This window comes from Platalea leucorodia, assembly GCF_965183815.1.
Source record: "Platalea leucorodia genome assembly, chromosome: 4".
In the NCBI taxonomy this organism is placed as follows: Eukaryota; Metazoa; Chordata; class Aves; order Pelecaniformes; family Threskiornithidae; genus Platalea; species Platalea leucorodia.
This window is the reverse complement of record NC_138826.1, coordinates 55,098,915-55,124,995: the sequence shown is the minus strand read 5'-3', so window position 1 is coordinate 55,124,995 and position 26,081 is coordinate 55,098,915. Positions and strand designations below refer to the sequence as shown.

Genomic DNA, 26,081 nt, shown 5'->3' with positions numbered 1-26,081 from the left:
ATCCATCACTGTCTCTGCTGTGGTTTGGGTTTTTTTTTCCCTAGGAGTCTACAATGATTTATTTGCAAACTGCAGAAGCTTTGGTCTCCCGCACTAAATTGTCTGCTTCCAGTTCTAAAGCCTCAGTAACTCTTCAGACAATGATTTTATTTGTTTCTGCTGTGTATGCATTCATGTTATTCACATTATCATTTGGTAATTGCATCAAGCCACTTGCCTTGGTCATCAGCTGCAGTTTCCACCATCAGGGAATTTCACAAATAAATTGTAAACTGTATTTTATGCATCTTTAAATCAGATTTGTACCTTACCTGTATAGCTGTCTCAGGATAAAAGATGTAGCCAGTATAACTGAATCCCTGAGGAAAATAAGCAGAATAATTTTTATTGTGCTTAGGCTCATCGTTGCTGGTATAACAGTGCAGTTGAAAATGCATCCCATAGCTCTGGTTAACTTTAATGTAAAATCTTAAAATGCTAATTTAGTACCTGGCATCATAGAATACATGAATTCAAAAGCAAAGGGAAATGTTAGAGGAAACTTAATGAACACAATCTTCCTTGTGGTTAACAGCAAAGCCTTTTTACAGTGTTAGGGGAAAGTATGTAATAGCATTTATACCCTTTGTTGTTGCCAGTTTGATGTAAAAGATCTCATATCAAGGAGAACTGGGCCTCAACACAATAAAACCATGGTGAGTTTCAGAATTTTTATTTATTTTGTTTGAGCAATAACCATATCGCATAGCCATGAGACACTATCCAGTTAGAAAACAGGCAGATGAATTTATAGGTCAACTAGATCCAGCTGGTTGCTTTAAGATGTTTTTCTTTATGCCATTCTAGCAAACAATGCACTTGTTAAAAACCTAATTAATGCTAGAGCGGACAAACAAACCAACAAAAGAGGCACTTAGAGGCACTGTTCATAGGAGTTAGAGATGGAAGAGCTCCATTAGGTCATCTGCTTATTCCCCTAATAGTACAAGGCTGTTTTCCTCAATCAGAAGGGGAGAGTCAGTGACCTGAGCAAGAGGGTAAAGACAGAGGAAATGGCACTGGGGAGTGACAGAGCAATAAGAGGGTCATAGGAAGGAAAACAAACAAGAGCAGCATGAGCAGTGGGCTTAGAAATCAAGGTTAAAGCACATTGCATCTGGAGGTAATTCGTGAAGAGGATTTCTTTGGAGTGCTTGCCTATTTCTGTAAAGAAAATAGGGAGATTGTATGGTTGTGCAGGAAATGTACTAAGACAGAACTAACTATTGAATAAAGGGACACCATGCAGAGATGTACAGCTGCTTTATGTCCTGGATGGGGCTCATGATAGGTTTTCAATATTTTTCATTTGGGAAGTATCACACTTTAGACTCCATGTTGTATGAGTGTAATTCACAGCTCATGTTGTAAATTTTCTGAAGTATCTGGCAAATTAATTTTAGCCTGAATCTGAATAGATCCTTAGTCAGGTTCTCCTTAGAGCTGTTTACAATGAATTAATCTATTTTCTATTTCTGTTGAACTCTTTTCCTTTAGCTGCCTTGATAATCCAGTTTGTCAAGCACACATTCTTTTTGGATTTCAGAAGTAGTTATCCTTTACCTTGCCTAGCCTTGCTACCTTTCAGATGAACGGATACAAGCTTTCTTGTACCACAGGTTAGGCATTACTGAACTCATTCAAATATTAATTTAAGCACTGAGTCAAAAAATTGGCATTATTTCCTAGAGAGGTTTCTCACCTTAGTGCTGACTGCAATGACTTTACTTTGGCAACATTGTCCTGCATTTATTTAATCTTGTGGAACCAACTTGGTCTGCTTTTAGAGTTGTGATATAGCTATAAATGTTACTAAATATGAATCTTGGATGGACTAGCTGAATATTTCCATTTCTTTATATTCTCTGTTTTAAGGTTTTTCTAATCAATAAGTTGTGCTCATATAATCTGAATTGTCTTTCATTTAAATGTAATAAAAACAGTGATACTTGTTTTAAGAGGAGCATATTTCAGTTTTGTTCAAACTACTTAAATTGCTTTAAATTAAACCAAATAAACTGCTCAAGCCGGAAGATAAGTGCCTGTACAGTCTTTTGGACTAATTTAATGATAATCTATTTAAACTTAACCTTACTTTATGCCATGCAGCTTTCTTAGATAAAGAAACTCTTCTATGTTCTAAGCCCTGATGCTTTCACTCTGATGCAAAATTATCATTAAATAATGTGGAAGCTGTCTTTTTCTGCTATGCTAGTTGCCTTGTATTTTTCTTTATTGTGTACTGTTATTACACTGCCTCACTGTTTAACCAACATTAGTGCCAGCTGAAGGTTGAACAAGCAGCCACAGTAAGGTGATAATGCCCAGCTGACAAGGCATCAGGGCAGATATACGTTAGGTAAGAGTTCTTAAAAAAATGTATTGGAAGTGCAGAAATCAACACAAATGAGAATTCTTGGTGAGCTAAGTAAAAAGTTAAGCATGGAAATGGCATATGCCAAATTGTCCTTTTTTTTTTCCTTTGTGTTTTTTGTTTTTGTTTTTTAACTCTTCCCCCAGTGCTGATCTGTGTGTACACTGAGGTGTATCATTGAAGCTGCTCTGGGATTTGTGCTGTGCATGTTCTTTGAATTCATTATTGAAGACTGGCAAGCCAACACATGGAGAGTGCTCCAACCTACCAAAGATACCTCAAAGATCTCTGTTTGGCTTGATAAGTGGTTAGAAATACATTTTAAGAATTAATTTTCTTGCTCCTTCTGTCTTGATTTTGAAAAGGGTAGATTTAAAAGAAGTTGTGTGGATAAGGCATGCCATGCTATCATGTAAATGACCCAATCCAATGAACGTACTTGGTGACACTTGCATGGTAACACATACATACGTGTCTGTTCACGTTCTCATACATACAATATAAAGACAGTATTAAAATATTTTTATATCATGCAACTACTCCCGTGACAGCTGGGGTAAACATGTCTGGCTGTTAGATTCCATAAATGAGCTTCCTGAGCTCTGGAAGTCTTTCATAAATGTTGTTAAGTAAATATCTTTTTAGTTGATATTAAAAATAGTGTTATATGACTCTGCCCTACAGCAATATTCAGAATTTCTCTCTCAGTCTGACAGCGGGTGAATTTTTTTTTTCTAAAGCTATGAACATCATTATGTTTTTTTTTTTTTTTTTTTTCTGCAAATTCATCTTTTATGTTGTGTGGCTGCCAAATTGTATTAACATTTCCTAGGGGCAGATGAAAACTGTTTTGAACTCATGGAACTGTTTTATGTGACTGTATCAATACACAGAATATGCGGCAGTTGTGCATGTTGGACTCTATTTTATACCTGGAACAGAAAGGGAACTCTGATTTGTACGGCTTTGAATCCCAAAGTACCGTAGTATAAGTTATATATTGAATTTATTGATCTGCTAGATTCCTGGAATCTGATAAGTATTCTAATTTCATTATCCTTCCAGTGTAAATTAGAGCATGAAATAGTTCTTAGACTTAGTAGCCAGAAGCAAGCATGGGAAAAAGCAGTAAGACACTGTTTTAACTTCTTCACCGAAAGGGCAGTCAGGCATTGGTACAGGCTGACCAGGGCAGTGGTTGAGTCCGCATCCCTGGAGGTATTTCAAAGACGGGTAGAGGTGGTGCTCGAGGACATGGTTTAGTGGTGGACTTGGCAGCGCTAGGTTAACGGTTGGACTCGATGATCTTAAGGGTCTTTTCCAACCTTAATGATTCTGTGATTCTATGAAATGTCTCAGAAAGGACTTTCTTCATTGAAAACTGTTTTTCATATGACTTCTGACTGAAAGGAAACCTCCACTCTATCTTTGCTGGGGCCTGATGACTGCTACGAGATAGTCTTGGTTTTAAGTTCCTCTGCACAGCAGGAAACGGGGTTGCCTCAGTAGAAGGAACTATATGCAGCCATAGCTGTGTATCTGTGGCTTATTTCCTTCTTTAGGTTCTTGTCCTCCATGAATAGCCAATGCCTGCCAACAAAGCACTGTCTACAGTTTTTTCATGGGCATAAAACTGGGGTTTCAGATGTTCACTGTCACCAGTAGTACTCTAACCAGGGCACTGGTGCTGTTGATGAAATTCTCACTCAGAGTGGAGACATCAGAGCTGTCTGTGGGCTGACTTGGATAAGCACACACTGGTGAAACCAAAAAGATAACTAAGGATTTTGTGAAACTGCAGATCTTGAGTTGTTTTGAAAAGTGGCCAATATGATTTCCTAGCTGAAAGTGTGAACTCTGCAGAATTATTTGCAATTTATTTCCTTAGTCCTACGTTCCACTAGGGAAAGTTTTCTGTTCCCCAGTGGTGAGAAGAGTTATCAAACAACAGGGAAAATTAAGTGAGCGTAGAACTGATTGATTAAAGAATTAGATTTCTTTGAAAAAGGGTGACAAAGTATATGGCATATAGAGGTAGCTGCAAATTTTTTTTGAGAACTGGTGCCTTTTTTTTATTAAATAATGTCATGCACCATAGGTTAAAGAAGTGCAGTTTGCAGCTTAAGTTTACAGTGATGAAGCTTCTGATAATCTTCAATTCCTATTTCATAACTGAGGATGAGCCTATGGGGTAGTGGGGTAGCTAAAACCTAAGAACAGCAGTTTGACAAAGGATCTGGTAGAATTGCAGTTTATAGAACAGATAATCCCAAACAAGAACAAAGACATTGGTGCTTCCACTGGGTCTCAAATGCTACCAAGTGTGAGGGCACAGGAAAAACTAGGGCAGACTCATGTAGTCTAGGACGTCTAGGGAGTTTAGGGAGGAGATGGGCCTATTTTTGTAGCAGAAGGTTCTTTCAGCTGAAGGACGAGTGATCTGACTGCATAAAAGAGGGAGATTCTCTGTTTTGAAGAAGCTGTGAGATGCAGGAGGATACCCTAAAAGATGAGCATAACTAGAGGCATGGCAAAATGGTAATAGTGATGTTGGTGGGTGCTCTTGCAGGTCAATACTTTGGCTACAAGGTCTCATGCCTGTAACAGAATAGCAGTCAGAGAAGGTGTGCCAAAGACAGCAGGGAAAGCTAAGAGGCATTGATTGGAGCATCCTGATGCTAAAAGGCGTTGAAAATACAAGTGTCTAACAAAGTCTGAGGACCAAATGCAGGAGTTGAATGTTCAGGTTTGAGAAAGCTCTAGCAGAAGTGCAGGTGACAACTATTAAGTATAAAATTTCCGAAAGTGATGGTAAGTGTTACACACACAGTAGTCCTTCACATGTTGGGAGGAGACTAACCCCCCTAAGGCTTACCTCTTCTTTATATGAGAGTTAGATTGGAAGTAAGTACTAATGTGAGGGAGCGCTATATCCAACCAGGTATATTGTAATTACTTTTGTAGATAGTAAAGGATTTGTGATGATTATTAAGCATTGAGATCTTCTATAAATGTAAAGACAGAATTACTTATCACCAGGGCTTTATTTTAGTAGTGTTTCTCAGTGACACAATGACATGTAAAACCCATTTTTTAACAAAATTTAATCTAGTGTAATGCTTTACACTTTTTTCTCATACAGGCTTTACAGTAATGATAAAATCAATGTGAAATTTCAATAATCTGGAAGGAAAACTGTGAAATACTGTCTTATTTCCAATTTAGATAAAACAGTTACATGTACCATAAAGAAAGTGGTGTTATCTCTACACTACAATGTAGGAAATACTGTCATGCTTGTGTAATCGCATAGCAACTTGATAAAGGCTTGAGTGACTTCTGAGGAGACCTTGACCCAGTGGCTCAAATGTATCTTTAGGATAACATCAGTGTTTTAATGGATGCAGTTTTAAATCTACCATGCCATTAAACACAAAGGGTGAATTTATGCTTGGCATATCTCCCTTGGCAATGTTGGCACTAAATCAGGGAGTAATTTTCCCTACTGCATTTAACAACATGTTTCAGATTTAAAAGCCATGGAGCCATTAAAATATGACTCCATCAATTAGAAAGTAATTGTGGTATGTCTTTCCAGTGCTGAGGGATTAACTCAATTTAATCTAAGTGAGGTTAACAAAGGCAGTTAGCTACTTGCTTTAAATATGAGTTAAATCTGTAAAACATAATGACTTCATGGAGAACAGGATTGGCCCCATGGCATATGCCCAAAAAATGAGCTGTTGACTTCGCTGAGTTTAGTGAGAACCTTGAACTGAAGAGCAACATGATTGAGCCCCTAGGGGCTGTTCTTGTAGGTGGTCCACACCTGAAATTCACATACAAGTTTTGTATCTTTTTAAAGATCATGAAAGAGAATATTAAACTATATCCAGCTTTGGTCCTCTGTGTCAATGCCAAGACTTGCTTTAGGGCAACTTCATAAAGTAGAGATGGGAAGACGCTGAAGCGTAATGGTTGAGTATTTGTTAGTATTTGCTGTCACCAGTAATTACTATTAGAAAATCCAACTTTGCGTATTAGATATTAGACAAAAGCCAGCAATGGAGCTGGAGCTGCTTGAGAAATTCTTGCTCCACAGCTGGCAGTTCCCATCCTGTTAGCTGGTAATCGGCACGCTCTCCATCCTAATTCACTGCAGTGCAAAGAAAAATCAGTTGGCTTAATTCATCTGCAGAATACTTAACTATTATAAACTGTTGGTGTCATGAAGGCCTTCTGAGATTTTACCACTGAATTTGGAAGTATTTGAAGAATTACAGGGAAAGCAAGGACCAATGTTTAGTTCAGACTGTCCCTCAGTTTGGGTAACACTTTTGTCCTGCTAGGGTCTGACACTGAATGCCATTGAACACTCTACCAAAAAGACTTGTCTTTCTGGAGTAAAAAACTCTAAGCTTTAAGGCAAATAAAACATATTTTTAATACGGTTTTAAGGTAAAGCATATTGGTACCTTGTAAAGAGATTTGTGATTGCTCTTGGCAGAGCCTCCTTTAGTTGATAGGAAGGAGCCTGTAGCCGTGATTGCATGTCTCACTGTAGAGGGTTATAAAAAGAAGAGGAACAGAAGGGTTAAAGGTGATGGTGAGAAAAGGCAGGAGGGATGTTATGGCCTCCCTGGGACCCAGGGGGGAGGGGAGAGGAAGTGAGATGTGCTGTGGCTGGGAGTTTGCTTTTTCTTTTGTTGGTAGCAAGCCTGCTATCTGTTAAAGGGCCACTGAAGATACTGTACTTTTTTTTTTGCCCTGTCTACCATATCCCCAAGATCTGCAAAAAGGGTAAAAAAATCATGTTATTTGCCTTGACTGCGTCATGCTTCACAGCCCGTGAGCCATGCGGCCCAAGTCCTGGCCCCACAGTTTGGTGGCTGCTGCAGGACTGTGGTGGCTGGTGTCTCCCTGGCACTGCCATCCACCCTAGACGCAGCCCTCCTTGTAGGGTGAGGGCTGCTCTGTGATTAAGAGCTTGGGGCAGGGATCTTACAGGGTGACCATGAAGGGTTTCTTCTCCACCTCGTTCCTTCAGGGGATTATAGGTTTGTCCTAAGGCTTTCCCGCCTGGGCTGGGAGTTCCCACCCAAGATGCAGCAAGGCTGAGGGGGTGACAGGGGGAGAGGCAGCCACGAAGTGGTGAGCAGCCAGTGCAGGCTCCTCCTAGGGCTTTTGCCTTGTAAGGTTGAAAGCCCCTTGCCTGTCAGCCCTGGCAACAACATCCCTTAGTGTGTCTGTCTTTCCTTCACCCCCTGAGACAGCCCCTCTGACCAGCATGACTATTTTCCCATGTCCACCCCTCCCTGGCCTCATCTCAGCAGCTAGCCATCCCCTCCGCCATCCCCTCCATCTTGCCAGTAGTGCTTCCCTTAAGCCATCCTCCTAGCTGTCCCCTTCATGGCCCACCCCCCAGACAGTCTTGCTCCTGGCACCTTCCTCCCTCTCTCAAACTTCTGCCCCCACTTTACCTTTCCAGCTCTTTCTTAAAGGCTGCTCGGAAACAAGAAATGCTGTCAGGGCTGTATTTTTCTCATTTGCTCTGTGCTCTTGGGTCTAATATGCGTTTACTGGCCACTGGCAAGGAAGGTCTAGCTAGTGCAGGAAGGTCCACAAAGATGCTAGCCTGATGCTGTGGAAACTGGGGATCTTGCTTTTAGGTAGATGGCTTGCACCTGTCTATGTTATCCCTCTGTTGCTGAACAGAAGGATGCCTAGAACTATCGCACTTTTTCTTTCAGTTCCTTTCTAGCATAGTCGGTGGCAGAACCCTTAAGTTCAACATAGTAGATAATTCAAAATACTCTGATTATATACTTATATAGGTGGGCATTCCTTATCACTGTCTTCATTTAATGAAGGATTTAACAAAAACAATTCTTTCCCTTTTTCTTCCATTCTGCCTAGTCAGGCTTCTCTGAGAAAAGGCAAAAGCAAATCTGTTAGGTGGATGCTTTAGCAGAGAAACTGGGATCTGATGGAATTGTGTAAAAACACAGTTTACTTAGTCAGGTTTGAATGAAAGACTTGTGATGTTGTCCATGCCCTTCCCCACTTCAGAGTGATAATCTAGTCTAAGACATTGTCTCTCCTGTAAATCCCTGAAATACAATTGCACAAAATAATGCAACTGAAGTAAAACTAAAAGCTTAGAAAGTGGAAAGATGTGCTAAGAAACTACCAAAAAGTTCTTGCTAATATATTTACTGATGACAAAGTCTGAGTGATCATTCAATAAAATCTGTCCCTAAAAAGAATTAACTGAATGTGTATCAACTTTTCTGCAATGTGCATTGAATTTGATTTCCTCTGTTTCTGTCTCTTCTAGGGCTGTCAAAATGAGTGCATGGCTGGAGGATGTTCGGGAGAAACAGCAAAGCATATGACTGAGTCTTTCAAGGTATGTTGTCTGTTAAAAGACAGGCGTCTGAAGCATTTCAGTAGATGGTGCCAGACAGCATCCATAACATGGTAGTGATTATTGTGCAGGCCTTCATAGCTACTGACATGCTTGAACGTCATAATTCTGTAAATAATTCTGTAAGTTGCATTTGCTGAAAATGTTTTCAGTGTAGAAATTAAGAATGTTACAAAATGAACTTCTTTAATTCATTATAGTTTCAGGTACCAGCTAAAAGGTTAGTAGTCATTGAGCAAAAATTAAAATGGTATAGGTGATTTTATTTTTACTCTTATCTGCTTCAAAAGCAATAGAAATAAAGATTGATTCCCCCCATTAAGGTTTTTTCCAAACAAAGTTTATGTAACACTCTATTATTTGTTAAACTTCGGCATTATGAACAGTGTTCAAATATAGGTTTTTCCATCTGGTCTGAAAGTTGCAGAGCTAAGGATCTCAGAAAGACTCCAAAGCACACCACAGCTCTGGCACATTATCAGCGCTCAACAAGCAAACAGGGCTATGATAATAAGGAATGCTGAGCAGCTGCCAGGAGCTGACATGAAATTGAATCTCTCTTTTCTTATTTTAATCTTAAGCTTAGAATTGAGCTCAGTTAAGATATCACTCTTTTCCTCTGCCTCCTTCCTGAATGCAGGGCAACTAAGAGCTCATTTTAAACATTGTATGGACACAGATGTCAACTTTTAATTTTCTGTTGGAAATGTAAAGCCCATCAGCATGTGCTCCTTTGAATTCTACTTCTGTCTTCATTCCCTTTTTTTCTGTTTATACTTCTTTTGCCTTTATTCCTTATGTCACACATCTGTAATTCTTTCTCCCAGTCTCTTTCTCTGCTTTACAATCTTTAAAAAGCCTCATCTATATTTTGCAGATGTTTAAAAATAGTACCCAGAAAAAGGTGACCTCACTTGTGCTTTTTCAGCAGTTCCCTTCCTGTTATTGCTGACTATTGTCAGCAGTACGTGAGATGAAATTATAATGGTACTTTTTGTAACTGTCATGTTCTTCCTGATTTTTTGGGCAGTGTCACTTCTGTGCAGTCTTCTGAATTATTTATAAGTAGTTATTTCCCTTTTAGTTGCCACGCTTTAACCAGATATGGAAAATAAATACTGCAGAAAATGTGTTGGACTCCTTGTTAAGGTTTATTCTGATGCCAGTCTCATTGAAAGCAGCAAACAATTCTTGAGAGTCCATGACTACAGAATTTTGCCATGTAGCAACATGTCATTTAATTTCTTCTTCCCCATTCTCAGCCCTTCCCAGTTCTTCTCTTCCTCATTTCTTTGCATAGTGTCTCTCTGGCAATTCTGCCCAAGAAGGAAGATTTAGGATGACTTTACAGCCACAAGGTCTGATTTGGAAAATGTTGACAAAACCAGGCATGCAACCAGGTTTGAAACCCTGAGAATTCGCGAGTATGGAGTGCAGAGTTGTTTTGTGAATTTGCCTTTAATAAATAGACAAGATAGATCTCAGTAGGTTCATTCAGTAGAGTGTGCTCATGTATTCAAAAACAAAAATTGCTTTACAGAGAGGAGACTCTTGTGTAACGGCACTGTACTGTTTCCTTCCACTCACTGAGGTAGTCCAGAAGGAAGACAGGCAGAGTGGCAACAAACTCTGATAGTGTTTGGGTTGTAGGTGAACTGGGCATAAACTAAAGCAGACTTAAAGCAGATTTAATTATACCGTCAGTCAAGCAGGTGCCTTACCAAAGCTCCAAATATTGGGTGGCACAACGTTGGATTTAATTCAGTTTCCTTTCCATCAATACTTGTATGTCAGCCAGAATGGCAAATCATTGTAGTGGAGAGTCTGTGTGAGGGGAAAAATATATTAGCAGGTAGGACAGATGGTCATAAAGGGAATAATACTAGAAAAAACAGCTGGCTCAGGCTGAAGTCTAATTTGTAAGTCCATTCCTGCCTTATGGCTCTGTTTCTGAAGATTAGCTGCAGTCACCAGAAAGGGGTACAGTTTTTTAGAAAATACTGTACTGTGGGGGGGTGTGTATATGAAAGTTATGATGGGAATACAGGTACTGATTGCAGTGTCATGCATTACAATAATTATTTGCAGTCTCTTTAACTTCATTGTCAAATTAAAAGAAAAATTTTGTAAATTAAGAAAAAAATAACACCAGACAATGACAAATAAAATAGCCTGGATTCATTCTAGGGAACTTCGCAAACATTTCTGTGGAAGACAGTTACGGTTACAATTTCAGAAACTACAGCTAATAACATTTCAAAGGAATCAAGTTGACCCATGGGGCTGACTGTGCTGAAGAAAGCTGCAATTTTGTGCCAGTAACCTAAGTAATCCAAGGTTGTGGGAATGTAGAAAACAGGGTATGGTTTTGTTTATGGTTACATAAAACATGTTGTTTAAAGTGGATGATACCCAGCATTTGAATCCAGATTAGCCCTCTGAAGACATTTCTTTTTAGAATGCAGTGCTGTGCTTTTTAGGTGAGGTGAGCTTCTTTGAATTTTACTGCAATTTCTGCCTGACTTGGAAAAGTGGGCTAGGAGAGTCCCTTTACACTGGGAGGGAAGGAATGAAGGCTACCTACAGCTTCTAGCAAGCAGTGAGCCCTTCTGCCACCTGCTCGCTGTTTTCAATTCTCATGGGCTTCTCTTAAGTCAATAGGTCAGAATTGGCACTTTGTCCATTTTAGCTGCTACTGAACTACTTTAATTTGACTCACTTCTGCAGTTAAAAGTCTCATCCTGACAGGTCTGTGATTTACAAGTTACTTAACATATTGTATTTAGAGCTGACACATGACCAGTGATCTTGGAACAGATAAGAAACATCGAAGGAAACAGTGATTATGCTAGAGTTTCCTGTATTGTAGAAAATGTCAAATCTCCAGGATTTATCTACCCAGCTCCTTCCACTAGAATGAAGTCTTCCTCCCTCCCCAAGCAGCTGTATGCACATATTTATATATTTATTTATTTAAATAACTGACTGTGCTTTGTGACCATAACCTAAGAAGTTAAACTTGTAGTTTTTGCCTATTGTCAGCCTTGGATCTCTAGGAGGGGAGTATGAAAGCAGTAATGGAAAGTACAGTCATTCTCTGTACCTCTGAATGTATTTCAGAATGTTGAATCAAGAAATGCACGTATCTGGTTTTGTTCTTGTACATGTTTTTTTGCATTCAGTAATACCATGAAATAGCACAGAGTTATGTCTAAGGTACTTAATGTTTATGATTAAAAATCTGGTAATTTCCTTAATGCATTCATTCTGCTTATTGTACTGTCACGAGAATGAATGTTGTTTGATAATGTAGCCATCTATTTCCATACGTAGGTCTAATTTGTTTTCTTTTAACGTGTGTATTAGCTCTGACTTTGAATGCGTAATACTTGGTCTTAAGAAACTAAAGGCATCTATTATTGCCTTTTCTTTCCCTCATGTTATCAGTCCATATCCAGAAAGATGATTTTAGTTTTTATGTAACCTTTTGTCATGGAATAGATTTTCTCTTTGAGAAACTCATACATGGCACACTTTAAGAAGGTATTGCCTACTCCTTTAATGTTTCTCTGTGTTTTAATGATCTGAAGTGATGTGGAATTAGTTGGGCATCTTAATGGTGCAAAGTTCAGTTCTTTTGTTTTAATTTTTAATGGCCTACTTAGTGTACCAAAATGGTGCAGGCCTTCTAGGGAATACTGGCTAGCCTGCTACGCCAAAGCAGAATAAAGTAGCTGTAGTTTACAAGTGGATCTGGATTGACTTGCTAATATGAAGACTTGTGGTAGTGGAGTGAAAAATGGTTAAGTGGAGCTTCTGTATCTGAATGGCTCCTCATGTTACTCCAAATAACTGTGAGTGTCCCTGCAGAGTCTTCTGCAGAGAGACCCAACCTTCCAGGCTCCAAGCCAGTGGGATGCAAGCCCATGGCAGACTGGAAGCTATATAGGCAGGTTAGTGCAGTGCTGTGCTCCAACTAATGATCCCTGTTGAGACCTTGGACTTGCTAGACTGAATACAGTGCTATGCTAATAGGTTTGCATGGCTTCCAGTTTGAAGCTAGCTCACATCTAGCTGTATGAGATGCTGGATATAGTGAATTTTCTGTAATGATGTATGTTTTAGTATTTGTTTCTTGCATTGCTAGAATGTTCTAGAGCCCAAGCTGTGAACTAGCTGACATTGTGCTAGGTATTGTACAAATTAGAACATAAAGATTATTTTCACGCTACAGGTAAAACTTACAAATAAACAATCCAAATCTCTGACCGTTTTTCCATGGAATCTAAAACGTATTTTACCTCTGGATGAAGTATGAAGAAACTGAAAATTTATTTCCAATGCAGTCATTTGTGGTTCAAATTGAGAGATTGCCAATGAAAGTTTTACAGATGTTGATCTTGTTCTTGGAGGTCTCTTCACACAAATGTAGTTGTTCCTTGTAATAGGACTTTTAGTTGCATGCTTTAAAACAGGTAGCCTTTGCATGAAATGACTGTGAACTTGGTTGGCTCTATGCAAAACATACTGTGCTGATTCCAATTCTCTGCCTTTTTCATGTGCTTGACAAATAATGCAATAACATTAAAGACAAAGAACAGGTCTATATCTTACTCTGGAGACATTAAAATTATAAATAAGGTAGTATTACAGGAGTAATCTATGCAGGTAAGATGTAGGTTAGATGTTATTGCAGTATGCAGCATTTCTTGTTATATAGTATACATTAGAAAGAGTTGGAAAAATTCCTTTTTCCTGTGGAGAAAGATATGCCTAATTTCAAAACAGTCTTTCAAAGGAAAACCTGACTAATTATTGCATTTTCTATGTTTACATTAATGAAACTAAATTACTGTGATTCATTACCGTGTTTATACTAATGAAACTCAAGTGTGTCTATAATTTGTGCCAAATATGGTGGGGTATAGGATTCCTTACTCTGGGAATTGGGAGAGGGACCAATCCATTTTGAGATATTAGAGAGTTTGAAGCTTTATTTTAGAAAACTATTTTATATGTGAAAAGGTTGCTGACAGAGATAAAGAATAAACAATTCTCCAACCCCGTTTTTTAAAGAAGAAAATTGTTTCTTCACCAAATTTTCTTCCGCCTGCTCCCATGCAAAGATTAAAAACATACAAAATACAGAATAGTCTAATTTTTTGAAACATCTTTTTAAAATCTGAACTAATTGGCTGTATCACATTGGCACAACATTAGAGTTACATAGTGAAAGTTCCACTCCTTGAAGACTTTAGGAAGTACATAGCACTTCTCTTGTGTTTTCATTTTATATGAGCAGTACGTAAAGTTTCTGACATGCTCAGAGCATATGGATCAATAGAATGCTGAAATGTTTTTGGAATGAGGACATATATGCATTACAGTTACCACATTATGTATAAAGTTAATAAATACAAAGCAGTTTGCATGGTTTGTATATTTTCACATCTCTTGTTCTCCAGCTTGTTCTCAATTTGTCATTTTCTACCGACATCAATAAATTATTCACCTGCCAAAGCATATGGACACTCAATGAGGCTTTTTGTCATGTTGCAGCTGTTGATTCTTCTGTGGTTTTGGGGTTGGGGGGTGTTAGGAGAATGCTCTGCGTTTCCATTTTAAATTCTGTATTAGACCCCATTTTAAATTTTGATTGATCAGATAGAACGTTTCCTCTATGTTTATGTTAAGTTGTATGGGAGAAAATTTATTACAGAAATTTACCAATATCTTGATGCTGTGATGAGCAGTAGCCCCCCAAAATGTGTATCTAGGAAAGCTGCTTTTATATAAACTGTCAGCAGTAAAAGAAAGATGACCACTTGGATATCTGTGTGTGTGTGTGTGTGCATATAACATTACACAACAAGGCATCTCCAGATATTTTGTGTCTTAGAATCATAGGCCATCCAGTCCATCCTCCCGCTGAAAGCAGGACTCTCATCAGCACCAGACCAGGTCAGCTGTGGCTTTGTCTGCTGAATGCTGTGCTGCCTTACTCTCTTTAAGAAAATGGTTTTTTCTGATGTACAGTCTGAACCTCCTAAGCTAAAACTGTGTCAGTTACTACTTGGTAGGTCATCTCCGTATCATTTCCATGGAAGTACATAGCTGTAGCCACTGTTAGATTAGGATGCCAAGCTAGAGGCCAATTCTGTTGTTGTCATAACAGTATTTAGCATTTGTGGACTGGGCATTGCTTGAGAAAAGGTCATTCTGATTTTATCTTGATTTCAGCTGAATCTATTCACTCTAGCTTTTCATCAATGGCAGTAAAATTATTTGCTTTTTGTCATGAGTTGAATCAAAAAAGATTGGCGAGTAATAATACTATTAGATCGCAGTGCCTTCATATCCCTTGGTTATGCCTCCTAGCAGGGTATGTATATGCTGCAGAACTACTTTAGGTGATTTACAATCAAACCCATTCCCTCATCTTCACATGCCAAGAGGGAAACCAGCTACAGCACAGAGAAGATTTGAGTGCTGAGTGGTTTCTGTGGTATTCTGCATCGACACAGGCATTGCACAAACTCTTTTGAATGTTACTAATAATAGCTGGGCAAGACTGACTTGCATATCTGCTGCTTTCATTCCAGTTATTAGGAAAGTATGGGTCTAGGTCACAGTAATGATCAACACAGAGGGCGCTTACAGTTGAGCGTCCTGTTTTGACAAAAGAGGGAAGAAGCAAAGCCCAATATGTGTTAATGAATGTTTCAGTTGTTGTTGGTTGCTAGGAGAAAGTGGCTTTCCTGAAGGAGACCGTGCAAGATACACTGATGCAGCTTAGTATTGCTGATAGCTCTACTTGGCACATCAGTATTTCTAAATCAAGCTTGTTACCGTGGAGTAGTAGCAGTAGTGTCACTGCTTCAGAATTGTAGTAGCCATGAAATGCTACTGAGCAATGACAAGTTCTTAGTGCTGTGAAAATAATTCACCATGATTCTTCCATGGTACGCTAATGCATGGTGTTCCAATAGTCTGCAAGTAGGTTTCTCATGCCATCAGGAACCCATCTATAATGGGGCATTTGAGATCTATGGCAGCTCTCTTCAGTTTTATCTTGGTGGCAAGTAGTTATGTGTTTCTCTTCAGGTGGGTAATGTCCTTCAAATAGTTGCAGGCTTTTAGCAAATAGGTTTTCTAAGCTGTAGTAGAGAAACCGATTGTGCCATTATCTGAAGCTGTAGGATTTGCAAATAAAGCTAATTGTCTTCAGCAAATAGTAGGAGCTTTAAGCCAAGATAAAAGGAAGATGCTAGAAAAACAGCCAGGGGACAGTTTGGCTGAGTTGATTTATAGCACGAAGAAAGTGTTCCTTTATCTTCTTCTTAACTAGGAGTTTAAGATATAGTTGGTGTCTGTAAAAACACAGAAATTGTAGTAGAATTTTAGAAATTCCATTTGGCCTGCGTAATTTTCTGGATTTATTTTTACCAAGGTGAAGAATTGCTTTTAAAATGTAGGGCTTTAGCACCATCCAATGATTCCCAAAGGAAACTATAGGACTCCAAAATGTATAAAATCCATGGTGTCCATACCTATTTCCAAGAATTCTTAAATTTTAATGTCATTGTGATATCAAGTTCCCAGATTTGATATTAAGTGTTTTCTTTGCTGAACATACATGAATAGGAACTACAATTTAGGAAGAGAATTTAGTCTTTTTTTTCCATAGTATTCTGTTGGCCTTTCTGCTTGCTTTTGAAATTATCTCTATATCCTAACTCCCATGAACTAACAGTCTAGGGAGCTGGAAGATTTTTATCTTGATCTCGTACTTAGTCCCCATTTCTAGGAAAGTACTGAACAGAATGAATTGGCAAAATGTGGCAGTTTCAGTGGCAGATCAAACATTGAAATTCATGGCAAGTTGTAAGTTTACCTTCTATCTACCAGTGTGAGAGGTAGATGGAATAAGTGAAAACGGCAGGTGTGGTTAACTGAATGCTTGAAATTATTCCTGTAACCTCTACATAAGAGACTGTACCATGAAAGCAATTTATATTCCCAAAAGGTTTTGAAATTCCATATGAAATGATAAATTCTGTATTCCTTGATTCCACTTCCCTGCATGTCTGCAGGCTTATTAAAGTCAGGGTAAGAAGATTTAATTGCAACTGCTCAGGACTTGGACATGTGAGATTATGATTCTATTCTTGGCTATTCCACATAACAGGTTTGTGACTGCCCAGGCTACGTAGGCGAAATATTTCCAACTTGTTTGTCTGAAATTTAGGTTTGCAATTAATTTCTTCTTCCAATATGACAACTTTTTAAAAAAGCTTAGATGTAAATATCTCATTTTTTGTTTCACTTTCTTCGTGTGAAATAGAAATGATAGTGTTTCCTGAACCAGGAGACAGCAGTGTCTTAAATATTTGTGGACCAAATTTGTAAGTTTTGTTTTCATACAGCATTATTTGAACATCTAAAACACTGTGCCACTGTACAAAAATGTGATATCTATGAAATGTCACAGATCTCTCTATTCCGTTTTTGTGTCATAGGCCAGTGTGAGCCCTCAGCTTGTGTTAGGCTCAAACCTTCTCCCAGGCAAACTCTTTCTAAAAATGGAACATTGTGTTTATGCTACAATGCAGAAATACAGCGGTTGTGAGGCAAGGAGCAGCACAGCATCAGGAATTGCATTAACCAAGATATCAGATCTTTTGAGAAGAAGCAGTATATACTAATAGTGAATAATATGAATAGTTTAATTAGTTAATGTGTTCCCTTAGCAAAGAATGGTCCGAGTTTCGTATTTATGGAAATGTTTGAGTATGAGTCTCTGAGAGGACTTTCTGTGCAAGGAATTGGGCTATTACAAAATTGCAATCTGTGATTTCCCTTGTTGTTCTATATGGAATTGCTTCTTTCTAATCAAAAGCCCAGGTATATCTGCATTGCAGACATGAGATGCAGTTGCATGGCCAAAGAGGATTTTTATATAGCTAACTTGACTAGCAGTTGCCGTGAGCTACATCAATGTGTTTTTCAGTCCAGTGCAATGACTGCATTAAAGCCTGCTCATACTTCCTCCCTGTTCATACTTTCTGATGACCCCACTTAGCTAACTGGAAGAGCTGTAAGCAAACAAGAATAGTTTCTATGACCAAAATGTAATAACATGTCCAGTTGCTGTTCCTATGTTTAATAGTCTTATCAGCATCTTGGTGGTTTATATTTTAAAGAGATAGCCATATTTGAAATGTTTTATATAATTCCTTGATAGATGAAATTTCAGATCTACAAAAACCAGTCATCTAGTAAATACCATTAGCTGGAGTAAAGGAGATAGACTGCATTAAAATCAAATAGATGCTTTCCTTAAGATTTCCTTAATATCAGGAAGAAGGTTTCCTTAGGATCTGTAGGAACCCCATTCCCTCATCTTTCTGAACTTTAAAAATATATATCTTCTGAAACTTGTATCCATGGAGAACAGACTAATGAGTAAGGGACAAAAAAAAAAACCAAAACCATTATTAGTCCCTTTAATTTTACTGAAGAAATGGGTGAGGCTATAAAGATTCAGGTAGTTTTGTCTCACAATCCAAATTCCTACAAAGATGGAGGAAGGAGTCTTGATTAACTTAAATGGGGTTTGGATCAAATCAGTCGGAGTTGGTGCAGGGCCACATTTTAGCACATACGGAAAAACTCTTAAAATTTAGTTAGTGCCATTGAAATCAATGATGTTATGCATTATCCATGTGCTTGAGTGTTTTGTTGGGCAAGACTAGTTTCTTCAATGCTTTCTTTACAGTCTAGCCAGACTGGAGCTTCCCAACATGTTTACTTCTGGTGCATTTTGGGAGCTTCAGACTGCATTTTCAGCTGTGCTGCTGCCCTAGGTGCCCTTTTCATTCTCTAAGGCAAGAAGTTTCTGTCAATTCCAATCGCTTATCTGTTGCTTGTCAGAGCAGGTTTACTTCCCTGCCTACTGCTCCAAATCAAACATTCCTGCATCAGAGTTGGAGCATCCAACAGGTCAGGGGAAAAGTTAAAGAAGCCAACAGTATGTTGTGCCCTTCTCCTTTTTTTCCCATTGCTTGCAGAGTGTAGCAGAAGCTCATTCTTTGTTTTGATAAATATTTGATGAATATCTGTTATGAATAGTTTAGGTTAGATGCCTTGCAGAGGATGGACTAGACAAAGTCCTTCCAGCCATATTTTCTGTTGTTTCCATGACTGACTCACAACTGGTTCAGAGCCTTGACTCCATTTGCTTTGTCATTTGTTCTGTGGTTTATCACCCAGTATACAGTCAACCTGATGCAATGATTCCAGGCCCCAGTCTAATTACATGTGCTAACATATTCTCAGATGAAGTCTCAGGGAAGCTTTATGTTGAAAGATTTCTGTGTATTCTCCCTGGGGTTGCAGAAGATATTTTGTTATATTTTGTTTCTTTTTATTTTTTCGTAGTAGGAAAATTAGGGCTTTCTTCCTGCTCAAATCTTATTATATCTTGGCACACTTTCCATTCTCAAGCCTCGGGCTCTGCTGTAAATTTAAAATAGTAATGATGGTAAAGGGATTATAGGATAGCTTACATTAACATTATTTTTTATACTTACAAGCTAGTAATAGATTTCGAAGAATTTATTTAACTCTGTCTTATTCTGTTTTCAGTTGATAGAACTCTTATTGTTCTTATTGCTTCTACTACAGACTTTATTATTGTGATCAGAGCCATACAGGGCTTAGCCCTATACAGGAAGCAATGGTCTCTGCCCCAGAAAACTAGCAGTCTTTTCCAAAGAAGGTGGGGATGGGAGAAGAAACAAAACCACAGACCTTGGTTTACCCAAGGCCTGTAGGACACAAATCTCCTCTTTTTTAGTCAAGTAGATGCTGCTGTGGTGTCAGCTAGTGATTAGTGGATAGAGCTGAGTGGCAGTAAGTCAGACAAACTAGACAAAAATAACACCAGCTAGAAGAGGTTGCAGTTGGTTTAATCTACTGCAGCAGTATTCAGCATTTCTATTTCTAAGACAGGGTTTAGGAACAGGAGGAACAGGTGATTGCTTATTTTGTCCCAATGCAGGAGAAAAGTACCAGTTTCCCTAACACCACACACAGCCTCCATAACCTTTTCCTACTTTCTAGTTGCGTAGCCTAGCACTGCTGCTGTCTGCTCTGATGTCACTGATGGAAGAGTTAGCATGTCATCCCTGATTCATAGAATCATAGAATGGTTTGGGTTGGAAGGGACCTTAAAGATCATCTAGTTTCAACCCCCCTGCCATGGGCAGAGATACCTTTCACTAGACCAGGTTGCTCAAAGCCCCATCCAACCTGGCCTTGAACATTACCAGGGATGGGGCATCCACAGCTTCTCTGGGCAGCCTGTTCCTGTGCCTCACCACCCTCATAGTAAAGAACTTCTTCCTTATACCTAATCTAAATCTACCCCATTTCAGTTTAGAGCCATTACCCCTTGTCCTATCACTAAAACGCCCTTGTAAAAAGTCCCTCTCTGGCTTTCTTGTAGGCCCCCTTCAGGTACTGGAAGGCTGCTATAAGGTCTCCCTGGAGCCTGCCCTTCTCCAGGCTGAACAACCCCAACTCTCTCAGACTGTCCTCACAGGAGAGGTGCTTCAGCCTTCTGATCATCTTCGTGGCCCTCCTCTGGACTCGCTCCAACAGGTCCATATCCTTCTTATGCCAGGGGCCCCAGAGCTGAACACGCTACTCCAGGTGGAGTCTCACAAGAGCAGAGTAGAAGGGGAGAATCACTTCCCTCAACCTGCTGGTCATGCTTCTTTTGATGCAGTTCAGGATACAGTTGGCTTTCTGGGCTGTAAGCGCACGTTGCTGGGTCATGTTGAGTTTCTCATCAACGAACACCCCCAAGTCCTCCTCAGAGCTGCTCTCAATCCATTCTCCACCCAGCCTGTGTTTGTGCTTGGGATTGCCCCGGCCCATGTGCAGGACCTAGCACTTGGCCTTGTTGAACTTCATGAGGTTTGCACGGGCCCACCTCTCCAGCCTCTCAAGGTCTCTCTGGATGGCATCCGTTCCCTCCAGCGTATCAACCGCACCACACAGCTTGGTGTCATTGGCAAACTTGCTGAGGGTGCACTCGATCCCACTGTCCATGTTGCCAGTAAAGATGTTAAACAGTGCTGGTCCCAGTGATGACCCCTGAGGAACGCCACTCATCACTGATCTCCACTTGGACATCAAGCTATTGACTGCAACTTTTTGAGTGCGACAATCCAGCTAATTCCTTATCTACCAAGTGGTCCATCCGTCAAATCCATGTCTCTCCAATTTAGAGACAAAGATGTCACGTGGGACAGTGTCAAATGCTTTGGACAAGTCCAGGTAGATGACATCTGTTGCTCTTCCCTTATCTACCAGCACTGTAACCCCATCATAGAAGGCCACCAAATTTGTGAGGCACAATTTGCCTTTAGTGAAGCCATATGGGCTGTCACCAATCACCTCCTTATTTTCCATGTGCCTTAGCATAGTTTGGCAATAGTTTGGCACAAGCTGCCTTTTTGTGTGCAGTAGTACCTGTTAAGCATGATTCATGATGTCTGCCCGCAGAAAGCAGGCCCAGGTGGTGAAGGCTCTTCCTGGATCAGGTTGCAGTTCCCTGTGGGCTGCTCATAGTAGCCGCTCTACAGGAGCTATTATGTGCAACATATAGTAGCCTGAACCCTGCTGTATGAGGCTGCTGGGCTGGAATATCTAATGGACAAGCTTCACCAGCCAGCTAAGATCACTGCTCAGGTCAGCAAGAAAATGGGGGCAATCCTCTGCCACCTGCAGCTCGACATCTGGAAAGCAACGGAGCTGAATGAGTTACAGGAGAAAGGTGGTAGCTTGCTCATTGGCTGCAAGGCCAAAAAAAACTTGTTTAAAAGAAGAGAGGGTTTCAGCTTCGAAAGATGAATTAACAAGCCGCTTTCTTCAGCTTAGTTGGTATCCTCAACCTAGTTCCCCACCGCTGCTTCTCTTTGGCAATGCAAACCTCTTCTCCTCAGTCTGTTATATAGGAGGAGCCTCAGGTTCAGGAGGCCAGGCAGAAGGTGTTGTGGGGCGAAAGTAGCTGCTCCAGCAGAAAGAATGGCTTCCTGGGATAGAGATGTGTGTGCTGGGGAGGGCCCAAAAGCCATGATGAGGGTGCCACAGCCATAAGGACTGAACGGCAGGAAAATGACATCCTTACCCCTGGAGCCCTCCTCAAAACCATTCTGTGTAGTCCCAGCCTCATTCTCTCCAACTCCCCCTGGATACACTTTGTTACCTTTTCCCTTTACAGTAATTCCTCATACTCTTTGTAATCTGTCTCCTTCTCAAAATTTGCTCTGCTACTGCGACTGCATTTTGCTGTTCACAAGTGCAAGGGCAAAACAAGTTATTCAATTTTGCCTACGCTTCCATGTCTGTTATTGCGTCAGAAGGCCCAGATCTTTCCGAGAATATGCTTACAAACTCAGCATAAGTAATAAAAAGTAATAATTGCAGTTGCTTTGTGATCTTGACTGAATCGCCTTGACTAGAAGCCAGGGAGGTTACTTATTTCATCAGAATAGATTAGAGTCAGTCTCACTGAGTGGATGATAATGTTTTGAGGATCTCTGCTGAAACTTTTTGTTATAGTTAGGTAACTTGTAAGCTTTTTCAAAACTGACGCTGCTAGTTCTGTTTTTACTGATGTAAGTGATAGAAATGCTTGGCCCAGCACAGTGTTTAGAAAAGTTTGAGCATGTCAAATGAATTACACCTGTTACAGCTGCTCAGCCTACTGCTTATGGTCTATTAGTTTCAGTGCAGTAAAAATAACTGCAGCCAAGGATCATTTGGGAAGGCATTGGCAAAACTTGATGGAAAGAGTAGGACAAAATAGGCACTTGCCATCTGCACCTTCTCGAGACACCTCTCTAGGGTAAGAAAGGTAGGCATGTACTAATGAGAGTAACAGCTCTGGCCAGAGGCTGCTGTCAGCTCCAAATCCAGTTAAGGCTATTGCAAAGGCTGGGTAGAATAAACATTAAACTGACATCTTGGCTAAGGGCACCAGAATGTCTTGCTACAGCTTTGGTTAAAATTGACGCTGACCAGCATGTCACTTTTAATTTGACCTAGCTCATAACTGACAAGATCTGTTTTGATCAAATGATGAATTTTAGGAGGTCACAGTATATCTTCTTTACTTGGGCTAGGTAAAGCTTTGCTCGGGAAGAAGTTGCGTTGGAATCAGCAGGCGCTTTTCAGATGAGGAGCTATTCAAAAAAGTGCATCTGGTAAAGACAGTGGCTGCTTGTAGGTGTAGTGTTGCTATATAAGCCCTGAAAATCAACAGTATGCAGCTGGCTTCCCCACCACTCCCTTTTGCCTACCATAGGCAGGGCAATCTGGCTCTTCCTATTTCTTACCAGAGTGCCCTGCACTGGGACCTAGGCACACACACCTTGTACGTACTGTACTGTTGCGACATGGAGAGTTTGCAGGGGTGGAACTACATCTTTGTCATTTTACTTTAGGCAACAGGGGACAAATAGCTGCGCTCAATAGACTGTGTGCCACATCCGTTTCTTTCTTTCATCTTCCTTATCTTTTTTTTTTTTTTTTTTACAGCATTTACCGGTTTTCCTTCCAGTTTAATGGTTTTACTAGGGAGCAGTGTCAGAAGGTGCTTGAGAGCATGTTGATAAACAAAGCACGGAAAACACAAACCAAGCTGAAAATTGCCCTTTTTATTGGTAGTACAAATAGCAGAGATCTGGATGGGTGTTAATGCATCCTTAATATGCTGCTATCAGGGTGGGGGGAATGTTGACAAAGGAAAGAAATAACCTGCCATTTATAAAGGTCATAGGTGATACCACAGTAGCACTGCGATAACGTTTTCATGAGTGATATTAAAGTAATAGGCATTGATACCTAATCAGTACTCCTGGTATTAGTCACCTGGCCTTGCTCTGCTCTCTTTGTGTGGGTTCTTCTGAGGATTTTGTTTCCCTCCTGCTGGTGCTGCTTGAACAGCACCATAAAATGCTGGGACAGGACTTTGGGGCATGTTAAGCCAAAAGGGCCTGTGGGCCAGGTGAGGTGTTGTGTAGGAAGTCCCATTACTCAGGGACCTAGAAGAGGTTGGGGGTGCTGGCAATACTTCATGCTGCAGACCACAGTGTGGGAGAGAGTACTCCAAGGGTGGGTTCTCCAATGCCCCCCTTGCATCCCCCTCCATGGAAAAAAAAAAAAAAAAAGATTGAATGTATTGCAGCGCTTGATGTTGTCTTGACATAAAAAGCATTGGGATTCTGAAAGATTCAGGTGATTTTGCACAGTGTTCACTTGCACTACTCACTGCTTGGTAAAAAGAGGGAGAAAAATACGATAGAATGAATAAGGGGGAAGAGTCTTAAGAAAGGATCGTAAGAAAGTAATGGCCAAAAAAAGTCTTAAATGCATCTCCTGAGAGCTTAACAGGATTATAAGGATCAGCAAAATTGCCTTTTTGCCTGTTTAATGATTGTTGCCCTACTGGTCTGTCCAGTTTAGCCTATATTTGAGGTCTTCTGCAGGGTGGCCCTCCTGCCCACTTCATAGCCCTCTCTAGTTGTTTAGCCCCTATCTGTGTATAAAAGGGGAGTGACGTGCCAGAGATCCTGCTTTCCTTCTTCCCCTGCTGTTCTTTAAGGATGATTCACACCATATAAGCTACTGTTAAGAAAATTAACTCTATCTCAGCCAAAACCAGTACAAAAAACTATGCTGCATTTCTGCAGCTAGTCATGGCTTGTAAGAGAAAGTCTCTACAGTTAATCATGCAGGGAAACATTTAGCCTTCTTTGCTAATGGGATCTTTCTAGGAAAATATGAATGTGAATGAACAAGCTACTGTGACCCAAGTAATCTGCTGACTGCTGGCTCTCATTTCTCACGTTGCCCTATATTTGAAGTCTTCTGCAGGGTGTTCCTACTGTTGTTCGAAGGAAGCGTTATGGGTCAAGTGTCATACCTGATATTGTTGAGTCAGGTGTTTGCAAAATGCCTGAATGAAAGCTGGTTTCCCTAAATGCTGAAGGAAGTGAGAAACAGCAGGTGGGCTCCTTGTTCAGAGTGTGCAGCTCCAGGAAGCTCTGTGGTCCAGAAACTACTTTCTTCTTTTCTGGATAAGCATTGCAGCTACCTACTTCTCTAGGCTTTTTGCCTTCAGGTGACTCAACCTGAAGTCCAGTCCAGTGATTTTTTTTTTTTTTTTTGTGACTGCAGAAAGTCCCCAGTTCTTGGGGCTGAAAGCTAAGCAGTGTGGGCTACTGCTCTGAGCCATAGTCACTGCTGTGTGACTGCCCATCACAGAGGAGTACCCATTTTATTGAACTTGCAGGAGTGAGCGCTTGGCCCACCTCTTATCTCTAATGAGCCAGCATAGGGGTGACTCTGGATCTGGGACCCTCTCTGTATTAACCATTAGAGCATAACAGTGTGCTTGTATTTTATCAGCATAGTTGTATTAAATTATCACTCACATGACAGAGACTCTATCCAAGGCTCTCTTGAACCCCAGGTCTCCAAATCTGGAGAAATATCTTTGGTGTCAAATCTGAGTCAAAGAAAGCCCAAATGCTCCCAAGCGAGGATGTTTCTTCACTTGTGTGCAGCTTGCAGCTCCCTCTACGTGTGCTTGTGGGCCTGTGAAAAGAGCCAGCTTAAAATCCTTCCCCATCCTTAAAGTAAAAGCTATTTGTTAACCCCAATGAGCTTAGAAAACTGTTTTATAGTGCTGCCTTTCAACTAGTTGTGCTACCACAACTAAGGAAGTGGCAAACTGAGGCATAAAACCAGAAATCAGCACACTGATGGGAGTTCTGGGGGATGAAACTCCATATAATTCTGGTCCCCAGACCAGTTTATTGTAAAGATAATCACCTCTGATGAAAATGACCTGAGATGAGACAGAAGCCTTGTCTTCAGCGAGAGCTGTTAATACCACTGGCAGTAGGAGTTCTTTAGAAGCTGTGATTCTGTCCAGACATAAAGCCAAGGATATAACTGTGTTCTACATCCTTGCTTAAGCCCCATTGACATCTTGCTCCTGCCTGAGTGTTTTCCTGAGCTGTCTTGCATTGTGGATAATTGCAAACACTCCTTTGTGGCTCTTATTTTGATCCACGCTCTTCTGTGACATCTTTTTTTCCGAAGCGCATAAGGGGTTGTCGACATCATTAAGTAGTGCTTTTCCTATTGGAGCATTCAGTGTCA

At 40.2% G+C, this 26,081-nt stretch overlaps 1 protein-coding gene across 1 annotated transcript in view; it reads left to right on the top strand.

Annotated features, from left to right (window-relative positions):
• The window catches only part of BCAT1 (branched chain amino acid transaminase 1), a 60,717-nt gene that overhangs the window by 9,150 nt on the left and 25,486 nt on the right, over window positions 1–26,081 (top strand). Inside the window, exon 2 of the mRNA XM_082309103.1 lies at window positions 8,751–8,822. Within this exon, the coding sequence (XP_082165229.1) occupies window positions 8,751–8,822 (72 nt within the window). The remainder of the gene's footprint in view (window positions 1–8,750; window positions 8,823–26,081) is intronic.